At 36.8% G+C, this 21,803-nt stretch overlaps 3 protein-coding genes across 3 annotated transcripts in view; 2 read left to right on the plus strand and 1 right to left on the minus strand.

Annotated features, from left to right (window-relative positions):
* The first annotated feature begins 1,849 nt into the window (after positions 1 to 1,849).
* LOC149010389 (putative fructokinase-5) lies at positions 1,850 to 3,856 on the plus strand. The gene is made up of 5 exons (XM_089163098.1): positions 1,850 to 2,062; positions 2,179 to 2,589; positions 2,739 to 2,873; positions 3,465 to 3,581; positions 3,705 to 3,856. The coding sequence occupies exons 1-5, from the start codon at positions 1,874 to 1,876 to the stop codon at positions 3,843 to 3,845; spliced, it is 993 nt and encodes a 330-aa protein (XP_089019224.1). The 5' UTR covers positions 1,850 to 1,873; the 3' UTR covers positions 3,846 to 3,856.
* Positions 3,857 to 9,671: 5,815 nt separating this feature from the next.
* Positions 9,672 to 11,656, plus strand: LOC149010390 (fructokinase-2-like). Its single transcript, XM_089163050.1, has 5 exons — positions 9,672 to 9,867; positions 9,983 to 10,393; positions 10,543 to 10,677; positions 11,272 to 11,388; positions 11,516 to 11,656. The coding sequence occupies exons 1-5, from the start codon at positions 9,679 to 9,681 to the stop codon at positions 11,654 to 11,656; spliced, it is 993 nt and encodes a 330-aa protein (XP_089019176.1). The 5' UTR covers positions 9,672 to 9,678.
* Positions 11,657 to 14,435: 2,779 nt separating this feature from the next.
* Positions 14,436 to 21,803, minus strand: part of NOV (Histidine kinase-, DNA gyrase B-, and HSP90-like ATPase family protein) — a 46,188-nt gene continuing 38,820 nt past the window's right edge. The window contains exons 10-13 of the mRNA XM_089162007.1: positions 19,350 to 19,749; positions 18,952 to 19,269; positions 18,047 to 18,304; positions 14,436 to 16,378 (exon numbers count right to left, since the gene is read on the minus strand). Coding sequence (XP_089018133.1) covers positions 15,269 to 16,378; positions 18,047 to 18,304; positions 18,952 to 19,269; positions 19,350 to 19,749 — 2,086 coding nt within the window. The 3' untranslated portion in view covers positions 14,436 to 15,268. The remainder of the gene's footprint in view (positions 16,379 to 18,046; positions 18,305 to 18,951; positions 19,270 to 19,349; positions 19,750 to 21,803) is intronic.

Raw genomic sequence — 21,803 nt, forward strand, 5'->3', positions numbered from 1 at the left:
CTAAAGGGACAAAGGGTAGTTTTGTCATTTTAAAACAAAAGAAGAGAAGAAAAGGTTAGAATTTATATTTTTGGAGAAATTAGAGATGAAACTTTCAAGTGCTGGAGTAAGAAACTTTCGAATGGGAAAAATAAGCATTGGGAAGAGAAATTCTCTCTTGTTCTTTCATTTTTTTAGTCTCCTCAAAAAAGTTATTCAAGATATATGGTTTTTTTTTTTTGGTTGCCAACCCCAGTTCCAAGGCTTTGCCCTGATGAATCCAGTGTTCCTCAAAAAAGTTAGTCAAGATATATGGTTTTTTTTTTTGGTTGCCAACCCCAGTTCTTTTTTTTTTTTGGTTGCCAACCCCAGTTCCAAGGCTTTGCCCTGAGGAATCCAGTGTTCGACCGGGATCTTACACCTAGCTGTGGTGGGTGAGTCTCCCAGCGGGGAATTTTTGCATTCACAAGGTTTCGATATCTGAACCTTGCTTAAGTGGACCAAGTTGCTTACCACTTGGACCAACCCCTTTTGGTTATCACCACTATCTTTTAAAAGTATTGATTAGTAGTTGTTTTTTTATATTATTTTATGGCTAAGAGTAGCTGAGTGTAAATAGGTTAGCTGAACGGCTTTGAATATTCATTGTCAAATTTGTTAAATTAAATCTGAATCATCCAATAACATTCCTATTTTCCCCTATTATTTACTGTAGATATTTAAAGTCGTTCAGTTAAAATATTCACACGTCCATTCAGCTATTTCCTCTCTTATTTTATTATTTTGTTTTTTGTTTTTTTTTCCTTTCTCATCTGGTAGATCAAATCGTAATCGGAAGTCTTCTCGAGGAGAGAGACTCGGAGTAGAAAGGCGGCTAATAGTTTGAAGCCAACATATTTGGATTTTTGTCCCCCTCCAAACATTGGAAAAGTTTTAAAAGTAAAGATAACGTCATTCTATCGAAGGCTCAGTATCTAAATCCGAATATCTAAATCCGAATCAGAATCCGGTAGAAATTTAGAGTAGGCATCCGAATTTGAATCCGAAACTTTATCGAATATTCGATAATAATCCGATCCAATAAAATATCCGATTATTGATTGGTGATTGTCATTTTTAAAAATTTTTGATTTCCAATTACTGGTATTCGAATTCGATTATCATCATTTTCAGAGAAGAAAATGTTGAATACTTTACTTTATTCGGATAATATCCGATCCAATAGACAATTATCCAAATCTAAATCCGGCTGCTTAGCGGACAGATAGGGATATTTTTCAGTAAGAAAAATTCAAGATACGGATACCCTTAAACCGAATGCGAATTTGGAGGCAAATTTCGGCTATCCATTTGCAGGTTTACCTACGTCTGAATATAATAAAATAATTCAGAGCGTGACGTGTGTATAAGAGCTCCACACACTATGTACGTTAAAAAGTGTTAGTGTTCCCTGATGAAGAGGTGAATTAAAACTCTTGTTATTGTGTTGTGAAAGTTGACAGATTGAGTTATCCAGTTTTAAAGTTTGGATTAATATCATGTTAGCAGAATCAAGTAAATCTAATAACCTAATATTTAGGACGATCTGATCATTCTCCCCCATTTTACGGATGAGATTTGTTGTACTATTCTTTTGACCATCTTTTTAAAATTTTCACTGAAATATATTTTGACCAGATAAAAGTGGAAGAAAATTAAGATTGATACGGATAAGAGATAAGTACAACTTAATTGCAAACTAAATCTTAATCGAAGCTCATCGTGAATTGGAAATTTCTATAAATTGATCTCTCCCTTATCTGTTCTGATACTCAGTTTCTTATCTACTCTCTATCTTTCTCTGCGATTCTTCACTAAGATCTCTCCGCGCTTCTTCACTAGATCTCTCTTAGCAATGACGATCTCTGCAAGCAACAAGCCATCGATAATCTCTTTCGGTGAAATGCTAATCGATTTCGTTCCTAACGTCAATGGAGTTTCTTTGGCAGAATCTACCGGATTCATCAAAGCCCCTGGTGGTGCTCCAGCTAACGTCGCTTGTGCGGTCTCCAAACTCGGTGGCTCCGCTGCCTTCATCGGCAAGGTAATTAATTATCAATTTATCATATGATTATTCGTTTATTCATGCATGCAACAAAATGGTTTCTAAATTTTCAAAATCTTGAAAAAAAAAAATCTAAGTTTTTTGATGCATTTCAGGTTGGAGACGATGAATTCGGGCACATGTTGGTTAATATCTTGAAGGAAAATGGTGTTAACAGTGATGGCGTTACATATGATCAATACGCGAAGACAGCATTGGCGTTTGTGACGTTGAAGTTGAATGGAGAGAGGGAGTTCATGTTTTACAGGAACCCTAGCGCCGATATGCTTCTCAAGGAGTCGGAGGTTAACATGGATATGATCAAGCAGGCGAAGGTATTCCATTTTGGATCCGTTAGTTTGATTGCTGAACCTTGCAGGTCAACTCAATTGGCCGCCATTAAAGCTGCTAAACAAGCTGGGGTTTTGCTTTCTTATGATCCCAATGTGAGATTGCCGCTTTGGCCATCGGCCGAGGCTGCTCGTGATGGGATCAACAGCATTTGGAAAGAAGCTGACGTGATCAAGGTTTGCACTTCCGTGAAGATTCTCTTAGTTTTTTTATTCTGGAATCTATCTCGTGCTTTCGATTAGGGTTTTTTCCTGCTTACGTTAGAATTTTCATGGGATTATTTCTAACGTAGACTCTGAGCTAAATAGAGCCTACATTGGTACAGGTTAGTGACGATGAGGTAGCTTTTCTGACACAAGGAGATCCTGAAAACGAAGCAGCAGTACTATCTCTGTGGTTTGAAGGTCTGAAGTTGCTTATTGTCACTGATGGTGAAAAGGGTTGTAGATATTTCACCAAGGTATAATCTCTTTTAATTTATTATCGTATATCTCTTCAGAACTTTGAATTAAAAAACCTAGGTTGAGTTGTGTTGTGCTTAATTAATTTGGATATGTGAGTTGAAATCCTCCATGGAAAAGCTTGGTCCCTTCATTAGTATCATGAATTGAGATTCTCTGCTCTCATGCCCTTTTCACCACACGTTTATGAGGAAAACCTAATTTTGAACACAGACAAAGTAGACCTCCCAGGTCCTCCCTAAAATGTATGGTTGTGGGGGAGTTGAGATTGAGTAATCTAATCTAGACTTATATCGATATGTGAATTGAGGTCCTTTACTTTTGTGATTTGATACACCCATCATGGGCTCCCATGGATTGTGGGTGCATCAACCTTGCAACTACCAACTTCTGTTTTGGAATGTTAAAACATGAACTCTGAAACTTGATCAACATTTACACTGTTAGCCACAAACTATTTACTGCAAATATTTTGTCAATAACATGCACTAAGACCAAGAAAGAAAGAAAGAAAGAAGTTGAAGTAAGAATAGTGGAATAATGGTTTTAAGTTCCCTTTCATGAAGTTTTTGTCCTTGGGTGAATTTTAGGACTTTAAAGGCAGGGTGGCTGGGTTTCCAGTAAATGCAGTTGATACAACTGGAGCTGGTGATGCTTTTGTTGGTTCATTCCTCGTTTCACTTACCGAAGATGCTTCCATCTTGAAGGTTGGTTTCCTTCTTATTTATCCTCTCAATTTTTCATATTCAGTATTATACAAGATATATTCAAGTATTATCACCCAAACTATACTAATAGCCACGATCTAATGCATGGTTTGATGCAAACAGGATGAGAAGAAGTTGAGAGAGGCTCTTACATTTGCAAACGCTTGTGGGGCGGTGTGTACAACCCAGAAAGGAGCGATTCCAGCACTTCCTACTCCAGCAATCGCTAAAGATCTCATCTCCAAATCTCAAGTGAAGAATTGAAGTAGTAGCTAGTTTCCCACTTCAATTTGGACAGTTTCCAGTTGTTTTTTTGGGTTAGAATTCTTTGCCTCGTGTTACATTTACAAGGTCAGCTTGGTGTAGAATAAGAAGGTGGAGAAGATAAAAGAAAGGTGTAGGTCTCATCTTCTTTATTAAAAAAGAAGAAAAAGAAGAAAAAGAAGAAGCATACCCTTTGAAATATGGGGCTACAGAAATTCACTCTATGGATTATTTTTATGAGACACTCTAGGGAATTATATGCAGAGTTGACACATTCGCCAAAAAATTTGCTGAACGAGACACTCTTACTGATCTTTATCATAAACTATTGCGACTTGAGACTCGTTAGTAGACATGGGATAGTTTCTTCATGCATCAAGCATGTGATCCTCCTTGTTGCTGCTTGCAACTACGAAATGCTTTCAACTAAATCATGCATGTTCACAAGAATTGATATTGTATTTGGTATTGGTTATAGTCAAAATCGTTATGGCATGGTTATGGAGTTAATATTTGCTTCTACACATTTGTCTTACATTTCTATTTCTAAACCCAGGTTTATGTTACGAGCAGAGATATTTTTTAAATTAAAAGAACATGAAGCATACAAAAAAGAATGGAATAAATTAGGGAAAGAAATGAAATAAGAGAAAAACAGATAATTTGGTTTTCTATGGAGAAAACCATTGCCACCCTACTCAATATATATAATAGATATTTTTATATTTTCATTCTAAGTAAATGATATTTATCCTATAATTTTGCAGTTACACCCACTCTCTATAATTCTCCTGTTATTCTACTCACCATTCCTTTTCTATATGTAAATAATTAAGAGAAGGTGGTAGTAGATGTGTGAATCTCTTATTTGAACGTTTCTAAATATCTACCATCAGATTTGGTTCTTAAGTTTCTTCTTTGCTTCCTGCGAAATCAGTTGTGATGGTTTCTAATATTTTTTCGTCCTTTCCACTGAAACTTACTGGTTCAAACTATTTGTTGTGGAGGATTGATTTTTCTTTTCTTCTAAAAGGCGATTATCTCTTTTGCTAACATCGGGTATAAGCATATATTTTTTTAAAATGATCTTTACTATATGTCTATATTATCATCATAAATTGGACACCAAGTCAGTTTCCTTGTCACCTAGGCACTCCTTCAAAGCCTTGGGTTACATGATCACTTTGCTGGTCACTGCCGCGACTAGCGAGCATCCTTATCTGTTGAACTAGCTGGCTAGCATTTACTTGTATTTTTGTGTAAAAACAGCCCAAATTAAGAACACATCAAGGATTATCAAACCTTCTCTATTGTGGATCTGCATCACTGGAAGTTATATCCTGAATGTGACCAAGACTAGTTGTGGTTCTAATAATGAAGAATAGTTCACTTCTCCATTCAAATCAATCAAGTTTAGTGCTCATTCTTCCATATTTAATTAGTTTGAAGTGATCCTTGTATTAGATTCCATAAAGAAGAAATTCTGTTGTTATTAATGTTTGTGCTGTCTCCACACTGCAAACAGACAAAACTGATCATGTCTGCTATGTTTTATCTCCTTCAGGTTGAATTCGTTGATCCACCTGAGTCTGCTCCCGTTGGAGAGAGAGTTACATTTCCTGGGTTTGTTGGTGAGCCCGACAGCGTTCTGAATCCCAATTCAAGAAGAAGGTTTGGGAAACACTGCAAGTTGATCTTCACACCTATTCATTTTGTTAGAATTCAAATATGAGCTCTCTTAATGTGTTGTGGAAAGATGTGAGGGAAGCACAAACATCTACTTTGATGATTAGAGGATCCCAACTCTGAGCATATTTGCATGTTCTGTGTTCTTTTGTATGTGGTGTTTCCTCATTTTCAACATCATTTTTGTGAGATTTATGATTAGTTGGAAGGAAGTCGAAGGAAAATGAATTGCCAGTCAATAGACTCAATACTAAACTGGTTAACTCCTACAAAATGTTTTCCAAGTAATTTTCAAATGTATATTTCATTTTTAGTACAATTAACATTTTCAGTTCTTTTCTTCTTCTGCTTTTTTTCGAGGGACTATAAAGTTAAAGGTTGACTCTTTCTTGATTGCCTTAGACAAGGTTGAATTATTGTTTTTTTCGGTAAACATTATCAGATTTTTCTGGTATGAGAGAATTGGAAACACTTTTCTAGTGTGGATTTAACAAAAAAAAAATTTGAAGTTGCTGAGCTTTTGGTTGGTTATGGTGGTGAGGCAGTTGGATGGGGTAGATAAATGTGTACCAATTATACCAGTTCAATATTTCATGCTGCACGTAATAGTATGACATATCTCCACCATTGATAAATGATACCACATTGATATGTTGATATCAAAATCATTTTATACCCAACATATATGATGGTATGACAAATTTATACTATTCAGTATTCAATACAATGTAAATTAATTTGGTAGCGTAACAATATCATATCAATTTCTATCCAAAAAAAAAAAAAAATCATATCAATTACAAGTATTTTTCTCTTCATTTTTCTCTCTTGGATAAGAAATTAAGAATCCATAAAAAAAAAAAAAAAAAAAAAAAAATAAAAACCATAAATAAATAAAAAAAGTTTCTATAAAAGAGGTGAAAAAAAAAAACCATGTACAGTGGATTCTAATAGATAAAGGGAGAAAATAAAGAAAAAAAATTGATAAAAAAAACTTTAATTAACTAAAAGGACAAAGGGTAGTTTTGTGAAATTTGTCATTTAAAAATATAAGGGGAGAAGAAAAGGTTAGAGTTCACATTTTTGCGAAAATCAGAGATGAAACTTTCAATTTTAAAAAATCAATACTCTTTAGACAAGAATAAGTATTGTGGAGATAAAATTCTCTTTTTTTTTTTCCTCAAAAAAGGTAAGTGAACATGTATTTCATATCACCAATATCTCAATCAGGTGGACTTGTTGGTAAGTGAGTATCGTAAATGTTAAGTTTGACTTTTCATATCTTTTGGTTACGTTCAGATCACTTAGACAACATGTTTAATACTAGGGGTAGAGCTACGTAGTGGTTATTATTATTGTTGATACGGAATCCTGCTCGTCTTTCCCTATCAAATTCCTACAAAACACGTGCTCGACCTTAGGTGATCGAGGTACGTTTCCGACGAGCAAGTCAGTACCAATGAGATATGATCACAACTACTCAATAGAGAATTCAAGTAATTGATCACACAAAATATGAATACTTATTTTCTTATGCCTGCTTGAGGTGTTTATATAGTTCTAGATATCAGCGTTAGACTCATAATATAACTCTAAGAATAGTTGTTTACTTGATTCCTTCCTCTAGAAGGTTGTTGTCTCTTGGGAGTTTTATCCTAATCGAGTACTCTTAATGAGATGGTCGGTCATGCCATTAACCATATGGTCGGACCGTGTACTCACGGGTCAGGCCGGATGGTATAGTATTACCATATTGGTCATTAAAAATTATTATTATTTTTTATATGTTTTAAGTATAATAAAGATTTCACCAAAAAAAAAAGAAAGAAAGTATAATAAAGATATGATTCACATCTTCTACTATTCTCTATAATTCTTATCTAAGATTGTGACTCGTGGTGGTTAATAATCCAACAGTTACAAATAAAACCCAACTAAGAATTGAATCCCTAAAATTTCTCTAAAATTTTGTCCTTCCTTTTTTATTGAGGCATAATTTTAGAGATTTATTAGATTTAATTTCTAATTGGGTTCTGATTATCATCATTAGATTATTAATTGTCATGTGTTTCTTACAAAAAAAAAAAAATATCATGTGTTACAATCCTAAATATGAATTCTGAGAAATGCAGGGGGGTATGAATTGTAAGTTCACCTTTCCATCAGGGGGAACACTAACACTTTTTAAATATAGTTACTATGTGGAGCCTATATAAAATCCACATCTCCCAGCTTTGAATTATTTTATCAATATCCAAATGCAGATAAATTCCAACATTTAACTTTTCTAAGTTTTTCCTAAGCGATGTGTGATGATCAAGAAAAGTGAACAGAAGAAATAGAGAAGCAAGTAAAGGGGAAATAATAAATAAAAATGGAAAGATGAGAAGAGAAATTTTAAGAATTATGAATTTCATAATTCCTAAAATTTAACCATTTATTCGTTAAAAATAAGGTTTTAATTGAAATTATTGGATAATTATTGAGAATGACATTATCTTTTATGGATCTCCTCTATAATTCTTACGCCCTTGCAATTCCTTATAATTCATATATATTTAATTCGGTCTAATTGTGGCCGTTAGATTTTTAATTACTACGTGTCATAGATATGAATTATAAGAAATTGTAAGGGGGTAGGATTGAGATTTTTATCATTTCCCTCTGGGTGACGTATATATCTCCATTTATGTCACAAAGTTGAGATTACATTAAAATAAAAGATTTTCTATTATCTAAATCTTATCTCAATCTTTAAATGTGACTGATGAACATATGTTTTTTATCCAGAGAAAAATCCGGCTTAATTTCTGCATGAAAAAAAAAAAAAAAAACCCGCACGTATACTCATGGAAAGAAGCAACACAAAGGACGCAACACCGAAACGAAACCAAACCGACAACCAGATATCGCCGAGAAATCGGCGAATCCCAATATCCGAAATACCGAGATATCGCGAATCCGATATTCGAAAAATATTTTTAAGGTTTTTTGTGTATGCTTTATACTATTTCTGCCCTTTTAGGCGATTTCCGCAATTGTATCACAATCTTACCAATTTATCACAATGATTCAAGACTCAAAAGTTAATGTGTTAAATGTAATTCGGAAGAAAATCTACAGAGAATAACTTATAAATAGAAAAACTTTTATAGTAAAATCATCAAGATTAATGAGCAACTTACCAACTATATTCTAGTGATCTAGTCCTCAAAAGTCAACATGCCAAATGTGGTAGGGAAGAATATATATATGAAATAATTTATGGAAACAATTTAATTATGAAGATATTTTGTAATAGAATCGGTAATCTTCAACTATGTCCGAATGATTTAGGCCTTAGAAGGTAACACAAAAGGGCAGGGGAGATTTAAATGGAAATATATATTAAGAAATAATTTAAATTATCAAAGTCAACAGCCAAATGTGATTAGGGAAGAGGATACAGACATAATTATGCAAACAATTTAAATTAGTAATGAATCTTATAAAATAATCTCGAGGATTTGATAATCGCCAATATGTCCTAATGATGTAGGCTTTATAAGGTAACAATAAATGTGACTAGGTAAGAGAATTTAAATGGAATAATTTTTAGGAAATAATTCAAATTTCCACATATTGCACGATTAGGATAGCATCAAATTTACCAAAATATGCATAAAATACTTAAAAAAATTAGGCTAAATTTATCTCAATCTTTAAATATCGCGAGATGAACATATGTTTTTTATCCAGAGAAAAACGAATGCTTAATTTCTTTGTCATGAAAAAAAAAAAAAAAAATGTCGTTCCATGGTATTACTATCTTTCATGTTGGCTGAGTCAAATAAATCTAATCACCTAATATTAAGGACAATCTGATAATTCCCCCAAATTTAGCGGATGAGATTTGTTGTACTCTTCTTCTTTTCACCATTTTTTTTTATGTTATTTTCATTGAAAAATATTAGACCAGATAAAAGTGGAAGAAAATTAAGATTGATACGGATAAGAGATAAGTACAACTTAATTGCAAACTAAATCTTAATCGAACTCATCGTGAATTGGAAATTTCTATAAATTGATCTCTCCCTTATCTTTTCTGATACACTTTTCTTATCTATTCTCTATCTTTCTGCGATTCTTCACTAGATCTCTCTTAGCTATGACGATCTCTGCAAGCAGTAAACCATCGATAATCTCTTTCGGTGAAATGTTAATCGATTTCGTTCCTAACGTCAATGGAGTTTCTTTGGCAGAATCTACCGGATTCATCAAAGCCCCTGGTGGAGCTCCAGCTAACGTCGCTTGTGCCGTCTCCAAACTCGGTGGCTCCGCTGCCTTCATCGGCAAGGTAATTAATTATCAATTTATCATGATTATTCGTTTATTCATGCATGCAACAAAATGGTTTCTAAATTTTCAAAATCTTGAAAAAAAAAAAATCTAAGTTGTCTGATGCATTTCAGGTTGGAGACGATGAGTTCGGGCACATGTTGGTTAATATCTTGAAGGAAAACGGCGTTAACAGTGATGGCATTACATATGATCTATACGCGAAGACAGCATTAGCGTTTGTGACGTTGAAGTTGAATGGAGAGAGGGAGTTCATGTTTTACAGGAACCCTAGCGCCGATATGCTTCTCAAGGAGTCGGAGGTTAACATGGATATGATCAAGCAGGCGAAGGTATTCCATTTTGGATCCGTTAGTTTGATTGCTGAACCTTGCAGGTCAACTCAATTGGCCGCCATTAAAGCTGCTAAACAAGCTGGAGTTTTGCTTTCTTATGATCCCAATGTGAGATTGCCGCTTTGGCCATCGGCCGAGGCTGCTCGTGATGGGATCAACAGCATTTGGAAAGAAGCTGACGTGATCAAGGTTTGTACTTCCCTGCAGATTCTCTCAGTTTCTTCATTCTGGTATCTATCTCGTGCTTTCGATTAGGGTTTTTAACTGCTTACGTTAGAATTTTCATGGGATTATTTCTAACGTAGACTCTGAGCTAAATAGAGCCTACATTGGTACAGGTTAGTGACGATGAGGTAGCTTTTCTGACACAAGGAGATCCTGAAAACGAAGCAGCAGTACTCTCTCTGTGGTTTGAAGGTCTAAAGTTGCTTATTGTCACTGATGGTGAAAAGGGTTGTAGATATTTCACCAAGGTATAATCTCTTTTATTATCATATATCTCTTCAGAACTTTGAATTAAAAAACCTAGGTTAATTGAGGTGTGCTTAATTAATTTGAAATCCTCCATGGAGAAGCTTGGTCCCTTCTCCATGTAGGCCAATGAGAGTAATATTCATTAGCATCATGAATTGAGATCCTCCACTCTCATGCCCTTTTCACCACAGGTTTATGAGGAAAACCTAATTTTGAACACAGACAAAGTAGACCTCCCAGGTCCTCCCTAAATGTATGGTTGTGGGGGGAATTGAGATAGAGTAATCTAATCTAGACTCATATCATATGTGAATTGAGATCCTCTACTTTCGTAATTTGATGCACCCATCATGGGCTCCCATGCATTTTGGGTGCATCAACCTTGCAACTACCAACTTCTGTTTTGGAATGTTAAAACATGAACTCTGAAACTTGATTAACATTTACACTGTTAGCCACAAACTATTTACTGCAAATATTTTGTCAATACCATGCACTAAAACCAAGAAAGAAAGAAGTAGAAGTAAGAATAGTGCATGGAATAATGGTTTAAGTTCCCTTTCATGAAGTTTTTGTCTTTGGGTGAATTTTAGGACTTTAAAGGCAAGGTGGCTGGGTTTCCAGTAAATGCAGTTGATACAACTGGAGCTGGTGATGCTTTTGTTGGTTCATTCCTCGTTTCACTTACCGAAGATGCTTCCATCTTGAAGGTTGGTTTCCTACTCATTTATACTCTCATTTTTTTCACATTCAGCATATTATACAAGATATGTTTGCAGTATTATCACCCAAACTATACTACTAGCCATGATTTAATGCATGGTTTAATGCAAACAGGATGAGAAGAAGTTGAGAGAGGCTCTTACATTTGCAAACGCTTGTGGGGCGGTGTGTACAACCCAGAAAGGAGCCATTCCAGCACTTCCTACTCCAGCAATCGCTAAAGATCTCATCTCCAAATCTCAAGGGAAGAATTGAAGTAGTAGCTAGTTTCCCACTTCAATTTGGACAGTTTTCAGTTGTTTTTTAGGGTTAGAATTCTTTGCCTCGTGTTACATTTACAAGGTCACTTGGTGTAGAATAAGAAGGTGGAGAAGATAAAAGAAAGGTGTAGGTCTCATCTTTGTTATTAGAAAAAAGGGAAAAAAGCATTGCAAAAATTACTCATGAATTATTTTTATTTTTATTTTTATGAGTATATTCAGAATTGACACATTCGCCAAAAATTTGCTTAACCAGACACTCTAACTGTTCAGAAGAATTGAATATTGTATTTGGAATCGGCTATAGTCAAAATCGTTACGGCATGTTGGCATGGATATGGATTGATATTTGTGGTTCTATGGAAAAAACCATTGCCTCCTTACTCAACTAGCAAAATTGATAATATTCTTTTTTATATTTTTATTTTAAATAAATGATATTTACCCTACTCACCATATCTTCTCCGTATGTATATAATTAAACTCAATAAGTGAATAGATTAAATAAAATTAACATGATAACTAATTACCGTGATATTATCTTCTTCTTTTAACTCCCATTTGAATTTGATCGTCAACTATGCAAGCCATGTTGAGCCAAACCTCAAGCATTACATCAGGAATTTTGCTGGAGTAAGGGGTTGATGTAGTTTTCTCTGCCAATGGAGATAACGATGATAATTAAATGGTAGTTTTTTTTTTTGGGGGTTAACTTTCTTCCGAATTGCATCTCCAACAACTGAATCGTATCGAGACCTTGTCGAAATTGCATACTCAGCGGATTAAACCCTATATGGTTCATGATCATCACTGACGAAAAATCAAAATTCAAACCTGAGATGAGACCATCGACCCGTCGAATTTTTTCTGTGGAAAAGGGGGTTTTAACGCAAGCCCATATTCTCAATAAGCAACCCCCATTCACTGTGGGGGAGGTTGATGATACAGAAATATTGTCAACAATCTTCTTTCCTGCATGTAGCCCCTCAAGCAAAAGATTCTTGGGGCTGGAAATCTCTTCTCCTAGGTCATGATCTATTCAAAAAAGGTCTTATGTGGCAACTGGGCAACGGAAATGACATACATCCTTGGACAGACTATTGGATTTCCAATACAGATAAAGACATCGAATGTTTTCCTTTTGCACATACAGCCCCTACCAAAGTAGCAAACTTCATTGATCCTTGCACACATTCATGGGACATGGGCCGACAAAGATAAGTCAAATTCTAACACTTCCCATCTCAGTGTCTAGACTTTCGGATAGGTTAATTCGGCCTGGTAATTCAGATAGGAGTTTTTCAGTCAAATCTTCATATAAACTTTTGATGGAATCAAAAGTGAGTTATATACCTCAGACATAGATGCTTCCCTGGATCCAACTCTGGAAATTGCCAGTAAATCCAAGAGTTACTTTCTCTGGAAACTTTTGCACAAAAGACTTTCAACAGCCTCTTTGTTACTTCAAAGAGGATGCTCCTACTCCCCCATATGTCTTCGATGCGGAGAACGCAATTCAACTCCAGATCATATTTTCATACAATGCTTATTTGCATGGGACATATGGCAGCTCTTTCAATGCTCTTCTATGATCACCAATGGGGACCTTCAGCACATCGCAATTCAGTTGATTACCCACAGGCCCTCCACAATGGACCTAGCTTCCACGTACAGGTTTTTCACTGCACTTTGGTTATATTGGAAAGCATATACAGCTTTGATAGACAAACCTGACAATTCATCTGCTACACAAGTTTATTTCCAATTATGGAAAGGATTACAATTTTATTGTTCTGTCGTTGAGGAACTTACTACTCAACGTGATCCAATTACCATTAAGTGGGAGCCTCCTATTCATCCTCACATCAAGCTAAATGCGGATGGCTCATTATTCCATAATAAGAAAGTAGCAGGATATGGAGGTATAGCGAGAGATCATCAAGGTCAGATGCTATTTTGTTTCGATCGAGGTGTGGAAGCGCAAGACATCCTCCAAATCAAAGCATTAGCCATTAGACAAGCATTGATCTGGGCACGAGACTTCAACTTATCCCACATCGAGGTAAAATCAGATAATCAAGCAATACAACACGCAAAATCCCACCGGGCTCCATGGAAGGATATCCAATGTGCAGATATATTGCACCTGAAGGAGACTTTTGAGTTAACATCGTTTAGACATGTTCTTCGTGAGGCTAAAATGGTAGCGGACTCTCTAGCAAAGGACAGCGCTCTAACACGAGATGCTTTTTTAACTGTAAAATCTCCCCCCCCCCCCTCATTTACTGAATTTTACTGTTTGACTTGTTAGGGGTAGGTTGTAAAAGAGGTTTTTCCGTCCAATAAAGTATTCCTTTCTTTAAAAAAAACACTGGGGAATGATTCACGTACAGTTGGGAAAAATTGCAGGGAAAGAGAAGGAAATGTTGACCAAAGAACTAGGGGAGAAAAGAGTTTTCTCTCTGACGGGGGATGTAAGCTACCACTCAGCGAACATTGCAAATGAGGAAAAGCGTTCTCGGATTGTTTTGTGAGGCCAAACAACGCAATTGGGATGTGAGACGAAATTTCTCCGTTTTATGGAAACCTTAACCCTAAGACACAGATATGGGGAAAATGGAGAATGTTTCTCGTCTGACTCTTTTTCAAAGCAAGGCATCTGCCATCTGCTCAACAAAATTATAATTCTGGAGCTTTTAATATTGAATTGACAAATCAGGTCTATGATATCAATCTTCTGGTGAATCAAGGATGGCACAAGCAGGGATACACGTATTCCAATTGAAAATTTCATATCAACGCAGCGCAGAGTCAGTGGTACCAAGCACGATTTCATTTAATTGTTCAGTTGTTCGAATATACAGTTATCATGCATTCTGAGACATTTTCACCCAATTAACAATTAAGAGAAACATTTCCTATTAGGTTTGATTGCACAAGCAATTCTTTTATTTGGGTAAGCCTATACCCAATGAATCAAATGATGAATCAAAAGACTATAAAGATAGAATGCATACATTTCTCAGTGCTGCTGAACGATCCGAGGTTTGTAATATCTTCCTCTTGTGAATATTACTCTCTCTCATGCGTCACCTTAAAGACATCAAGAAGAAACCCTTGAAGAATCTTAGCAATAATCAGAGCAATAAATATCCAGATGGTGCTTTGCATCATCAAAGAAGCCCCCAATAGACCATGTGAAAAGAAATTCAGAGCAAAATGAAAAATCTCCGATCATTTAATAGGAAACCATCCTCACAATCACCCTCTTAGATCATCTCTATGGAGACACATCAACGGTGGTTCTGGGAATCTTAACAGAATATGTTGATAGAGGGCATCTCCAATCCCCTCACGGAAAATTTCAGTTTGCAGGCTACCCTCCAAGCACTCACACTTAATGGTCACAGATGCTTCAAATTAGTCTTGATGACATGACTATTAAGTTGTCTGAAAATGTATGCACTCAAGGCATCAATGACAACTGAAACAGAGGATCCTTTTCTTCTGCCAACCGGGGGAGCACACTTGAACATCCATGTAGCGTTGGATGATTTTAAAGCTCCCACCACAGGTTTACATGAAAAATCAGCCTGTATACAGGAGATTAGCCTTTTCCCTGCAGCTTTGGCATCAAAACAGCTAACTGAAGGACTCCTTTCTTGCAAAGTTTTACTGGATTCTTGAAGACTGTAATCCTCGGATTTTTTAAGCCCACCAGAGCAACATGGACAATGCTAAAAGAATCCTCTTTCTCAACTGCAAATTGCCATTCCCTGGCTGACATCTGGAACCAATCCTTGCTCTCAGATTTGGATGCCTTCACTTCAATATACTCCTTATGATCTCCATCCACCCCAACGACAATGTCATAGGGTAAACCTGTTTCAGCCTCTTTGTTAACCCACTCCACACCTGCTTTCCCAATTTTTTCAGTAAAATACATGAAAGCCACAAGCTCTCCTTGCCTCCCTGTGACAGCTTTCTGCTTTTCATTAGGTATGCCAAACAACAGTTGATCCCTCTCACTGAATGTTGATAGACTAACATTCTGGCCGGCGGGAATGGTACCTGAATCAGAAGATTTGTTCAATTCCTCCAAACTAGAACCAGCCTCATTGAGAACAGCAACAGAGGATTGTCCCTCCACAATGTTTGGACCTTGGAACAGTGAAGTCTCTGTAGTAGTTGTTGCATTATAATGGGTGACCCAATCAACACTGACCCCATTCAGAATCTCAGGAGTTATTGTTGTATGTGAAACAATCCCTTCAGGTTCATCCACTTGTGAGCTGCCATTTTCCAGTGGAACTGATGGTTTTTTCATGAAGTGAGAGGCACGGCAAGCAGAAGCGAAGTCTGGTGCACTATTCCAATCAGCAGGCGGCCAGTTTGAGTTAATGCCGGGTTTACGCTTGGATTTTGATGGGTTCTGCTCAGCAACAACTGCAGAACTACTAGTTGGAAGGAAAGACTCTTCTTCCCGAAGTGAGGAAAGGAACCAAACAGGTTCTTCTTCTGGAATCTTAGGGACCTTCTGGCTATTAAGAATAAAAGATTCCCTCTGCTCTTCTGTGGATCCTGACTCTGCCATAGTTGTGATCATGTGAAGAAAATTAGCAAACTGAAGATCAGAAACTCCATCAAAGAACAGCCGACCAAACTCCATGAATATAGAATGTAAGTCTGAATCTCGAGTCACATACAAGATGTTCCCCTGCAAATGAGAAAATGCATGAATATTACATGGCATGAAAAGAGGAAGGAACAAGATAAGCATAAAGTTTTAAAAGGATGAAAAATGGAACAGGGATAGCATTCTCAAATCATTAAAAGAGATAACTACTAGGTTTTACACTTGGAAATGGTAATTCTTTAAAATTATAGCTTCTTTGGTTTTCTTCCTCACCCTCATCATAGGTCTAATAACTAAAAATTACACTAGTTTTATGTTTCAGCTTTCAACTAAAGGAATTTCAAGACTTTCACAACAATAATAGTATAACACTTGCATTTTCTTTTATAAAAAACACAAGTACCTCTAGAATGTATGTGCAAGTGTGTTCATTAATTTTAGCCAAAATGTAAACTTCCAACCTCAGTTATCAGAAAGGCGTTCTCTTTTGCACTGGATTAAAATATTGACCATGTAATTTTTATTATCATCGCTATCATTATCATTGTACTATCCTTTTTTCCTTTTTGCTTTGTTTTGTTCTCTTTTTTTTTTTTTCCAAGGTGAAAGATACACCATTACCAAAAGGTGCTGTGGGAGGGAAGGGAAGCCTAGACCCATCTCTGGCCCTGGGAGGAAGGGACAGGAGACTCCATCAAGGAGACAGTAAACCCCAAAAGCAAATTCCAGGGGTATCCACAACAAAAGGATGATGGTGGAAGAAGGCAAGGATAGCTTGTCAATACCAGAGCTCTGAATCACCCTTGCTTCAATACAGAAAGAAAAACCTAAAACGATCATAGTGTTGATTGCCAACAAGCAGCAGGTCCAAGGATGACCTTGCGCCAAACCCAAGAAGAGACCGAGGACTAGACTGTCCATGAAGAGCGCTTGTTGAGGGGGCTTCAGTAGACTCCATTGACACAAATGTGATCATGATTGGTGATACCTGGAATATTGGACCTTCTAAACCCAAGGCCTCTGAGATCTTCACGAAGACAGGTAAAAGCCTACCTGAGAGGGCAGAGCCATTGAGGAGTCTGGAGTTTTTGGCACCTTTCCAGAAGAAGGCAAACATTAACGTTTCCAAGGCCTTGATGGTGGATTGATGCAACCCACGATACTACACCAATAAATGACTAAATGTCAAAGGGAAGGCATGAAGGTGCCACACCAATGAAAGTCAAAGGTAGGCAAAACAAAGGTACCACACCAATAAATGTCAATGGAAAACAGATATGAGCACCTCTGTTCCCCAGTACAACAGAGACGTCATATAGACCATGATTACATTATCACTAGCATGGTTATACATGTAACAATGGTTGGTGATGTTTCAGAAAATTACAAGACAAATACGACTCATCCATTTTAATGTTTTCGAAATCTAAACTGTCCATCCCCACACACAGTTGAAGAGAGGGCACAATACTGTTTAGAGTACTGGGGCCTCTGCCATCATGCTAACTATCACCATCCACTATCACTATCACTATCATTATTCATTATCCTTTACCATTATCATCAGGCAAAAAATGTCATGCCTATGCATGACCGACATTAAATGCAGTCAGACTGACATAAATGCCCACACAAAATGGCATAAAATCCCGTAGCCCCTATTTGAGAGCAGTAATAGGAGAATCACCCATATATAAATAACTTTCATTTATTATTATTGTTAATGGAGAAGGATGCATTTAGACAAACCTGTAGAAGACAGTTACACTCAAATCGCTTTTTGGATGCACTGTCACAACCCTTCATGGTATACCTATAAAACAACTTCTCAACAACAATAATTTGAAGACGACTCAGGCTTTCAAGTTTAGAATTCTTGAATTCAAAGTATCTTTCTGGGTGTAATATGTAGATAAATCGTTGTGCATAAGGAAGAACCCAATCCACCAATGAGGCTTTCTCTCTGCAATCTTCCATACCATAAAATATTGCTTCACGAGATACAACCTGCTTGGAAGCAATGGCACCCAAAAAAAATAAAAAATTAACATAATAATAATAATAAAATAAGATAACAACACAAGATGACTATAATCATATCTTCCACTTGTCTAATCATCTAGCCTAGACCTGAATCTTGGACGAGGATTCTATCAGTTTCCTTCACATCATATCTCGTGTACTGACATTTTTTAGGGAGAATTTATGCTAGAAAGATTACCATGCTTCAGAACCACTACAAATATTAAATTTGACTAATTTCAAAAACACAAAGCCCCATTATAAAGACCTGACTCAAAACCTGTTACCATTTAATCACAAGCTCCAAGCAATATACACCATTACAAAACTAATAACCCTATTATTTAAATATCTTTAACTTATGGAAACAACGTTGAGTTGTTCAAAACTGCAAAAACAGGACCTGGCACATTTTTAAGATTGAAAGGAAGGTTCTTCTGTTGAACCCAAATTTTGGACTGTTAAATTCAAGTTGTACAAAATAGATTTGACAGGTCAGATAAAATATCATCATTGATAGAAAGAAATGACTCAGCCAGGCATTGTCAGCTGACAAAATAAATTGAAGCACAGACGACTACCAAAAAGGCAACAATCAGTTCTGCTTGTGAATTATGTAACAGGAAGCTTACCTCTGAAAGAGAGTGAATGCCTAAAGTTTGCATCAGTGGAGCAAATTTTGCTGGAAGCATTTCTTTTTCTTCATTGCTAAGTTCACCAAAGTAGAGAAAGTCAATATTGTCGGAATGCTTAAACTGCTTCTTTAATTCATCATTATCACACCAACATACAAGGCCATAACTTGCATGAAGGGAAACCCATTTATCTTGCACAGTGGGAAGCACTGTGGTTTCCAATTTCAGGAGATGTTCTTTCAAGTAAGAAACATCTTCTATACCCAGTAATCCTGATTTGAGATCATCAGCCCACTTCATAAATATCCTGAAAACCTGACATATGAGAGAAAATAGATGAGACATGAACCCCACAATTGATGGAAAACCCAGTCTCTATTCTTATGATGACTTACTGCATAAGCCACTTGAGAAGGCAAAGCAATACTTGATAACTGCAGCAAAATCTGAAGGTATCCAGGGAAGGAAGGTGTTTCACAGACTCCACACTCACGGACAAAAAAATCATGCAGACTTGGATAGAGATCAGATAGCATCTTGCTAATGGGACAGTTGGTCTGAACTATTGAGCGATGCTGAAGCACTTCCTCTATTCGATTCACAGAACCAGTCAAATCATGCCAATATACTTCTCCCGGAGACAAAAACATACCGGAGACAATGTCGTCCTGCTTGCATGGATAGACTAATGGAACGAATATAGAGGGTCCTGAAGTAAAGTTCCCAGATATTTTTGTTTTTGATGTAGCTAATTCATCCCGAATGAAGGAATAAAATTTAGACATCTGTGAAATGCTGACAACCACGACAGAATTCCTCAAATGATTAATTGGTACAGTGATAATTTACTAAATAGGCAGGCATCACTCACCCACTAACATAACACCCCTCCCCCACTTTGAAACAGACACGTGCAGGGAGAGAGACCAAACAATAAGTATAATGGAATTCAACATATCATGATTAGCAATGTAACAGCACCAAATAGTAAGCATAAAGAATATTCCATGACATAAAGCACATACTGTTTATCCTATCCATTTGAAGAAGATGCAGTACTTAAGTCAGACTCTGGATCATATAACACTAAAAACAAATTTTCATTCTCAAGAAATGTAGAAGATACCCAAATATGAACAACCCCAGTTAACTAAGTTGTTGAGAATACGTAGAGAGAATGATTTGGCTTCTCAAAGAGACAGATGCCACCACATTTTATTTTATAACTATGAAGTCTCTTCTCCATGAAGCCTAAAAGTGGTAGAAGGTATATACACAAGGAGAGGAGATAAGGGGTTGTCTCAAAGATGTATGATAGTACATAGCTTTATCAATTTCTTAGAAGGTAATCATAATGTAACAGGATAAACAAAGTGATGTAGCCCAAGTCTAGGGTTAAAGGATTCTTTGAAATGATTCCCTAGAATATAGGGCTAGCCCACGATCTTCTTTTATTGAACCAGCAGTCGGAAACCCAAACCTAGGGTTTAACAAAATCTAACGGGATGATTTAGGATAATAAGAACCCTAAGGGAAGAGAGAGGTAGTGTTTGTGAGACGTTAGGGTTTTAACACTCTCCTATGGGATGATTTTGAGGTACCAAAAACCACCCTAGGTTTGAAAAACAATAGAGGGGATTGATCTTGGTGAGGAAAGGGTTTAATGAAATTAATATGGAGTGATTAAGGGAGGTGTTAGGATGATGAAAGGGGGATGGATCAAGAGATGGGAAGGTCTCTTGGGTTTTTTTTTTTTCCTTTTCCCCCAAGACTTACCACATGTCAGAGAAGGGAAAAGAGAGGGCACCGAGAGAGAAAAAAAAGGGGGAGGGGATGCTGCAGGGTTTCATGAGGGTGGGGGAGGGCTTAGGGATGACCGCAGGAGGTGGGAGGGGTTTCTTGGAGGCTATGGTAGGTGGGGGAGGGGTTTCTAGGGGCTGCAATGAGTGGGGATGGTTCTCTAGGGTCTGTGCATGGGAGGGAAGGGTTGGGGGAGGGCTGTGGGTCAGAGTAGGGAACTAGGTGGGGGCTGCTATACTTGCTTGGGAGAGTGCTGGTCTTGCTGAACTGATGCTGGAGACTGGAAGAAGAATCTGGACTTGAAGAATTCTCTCAAAATTCTCAACCATGGCCCTCTCAAGAAGGCCACGATCCTTTCCCTCATATCTCAGATTCTTTGTATTCAATTCAGTCTACGTTTACAATGAGGAGTGGCCTATTTATAGCCTCACATAAGGGGAGAAAGACTTGGACTCTAACTAGGAAATAAAGACTGACTTAACGAGGGTTTTCCTTTATAGACTAGGATTCCCTTTACATTAAGTATATAACCACCACACAACTTAACAGAATTTAACTTGCACTAAAAGACCTAATTATCCACAATGAACTATATTTAAAAGAGACTCCCAGTGGCACTAGAACTCACTTGACTGACTCAAACCAAGGAAGTAAAAAAGGATTTAGAACTCCAAAAAGAACTCCAAAAAATTTTTTTAAAAAATTCTGAAATTAAAAAATCAACAAACTCGAGGGAAAAATGACCAAATTCCCCCGTAGGGGTTCGGCCAACCCCTAATTGTGCCATCTTGATTGGGCCTTGGGTCCCAAATTAAGGTTTCAGCCAGGGAGAATTTTGTGCCTACATCACAAAGGATTTCACAGTATTATAATACTGTGGTTGGTCAATGAAACGAGTCTAAACAAGATGGGATCTCAAACTGACTAATCGTGAAGGTAAGGTGAAGCTGTAAGTAACACTCAAAGCTTCTGATTTTACTTGGTAGGCTTGATCCTGAATTTGAACCCATCCAACTGCAGAATTTGGGGGATCACAACTTTCTTCGTTG

The sequence above is a fragment of the Hakea prostrata genome, chromosome 7 (assembly GCF_041222555.1).
Source record: "Hakea prostrata isolate BN-2017 chromosome 7, UWA_Hpros_2, whole genome shotgun sequence".
NCBI classification, from domain to species: domain Eukaryota; kingdom Viridiplantae; phylum Streptophyta; class Magnoliopsida; order Proteales; family Proteaceae; genus Hakea; species Hakea prostrata.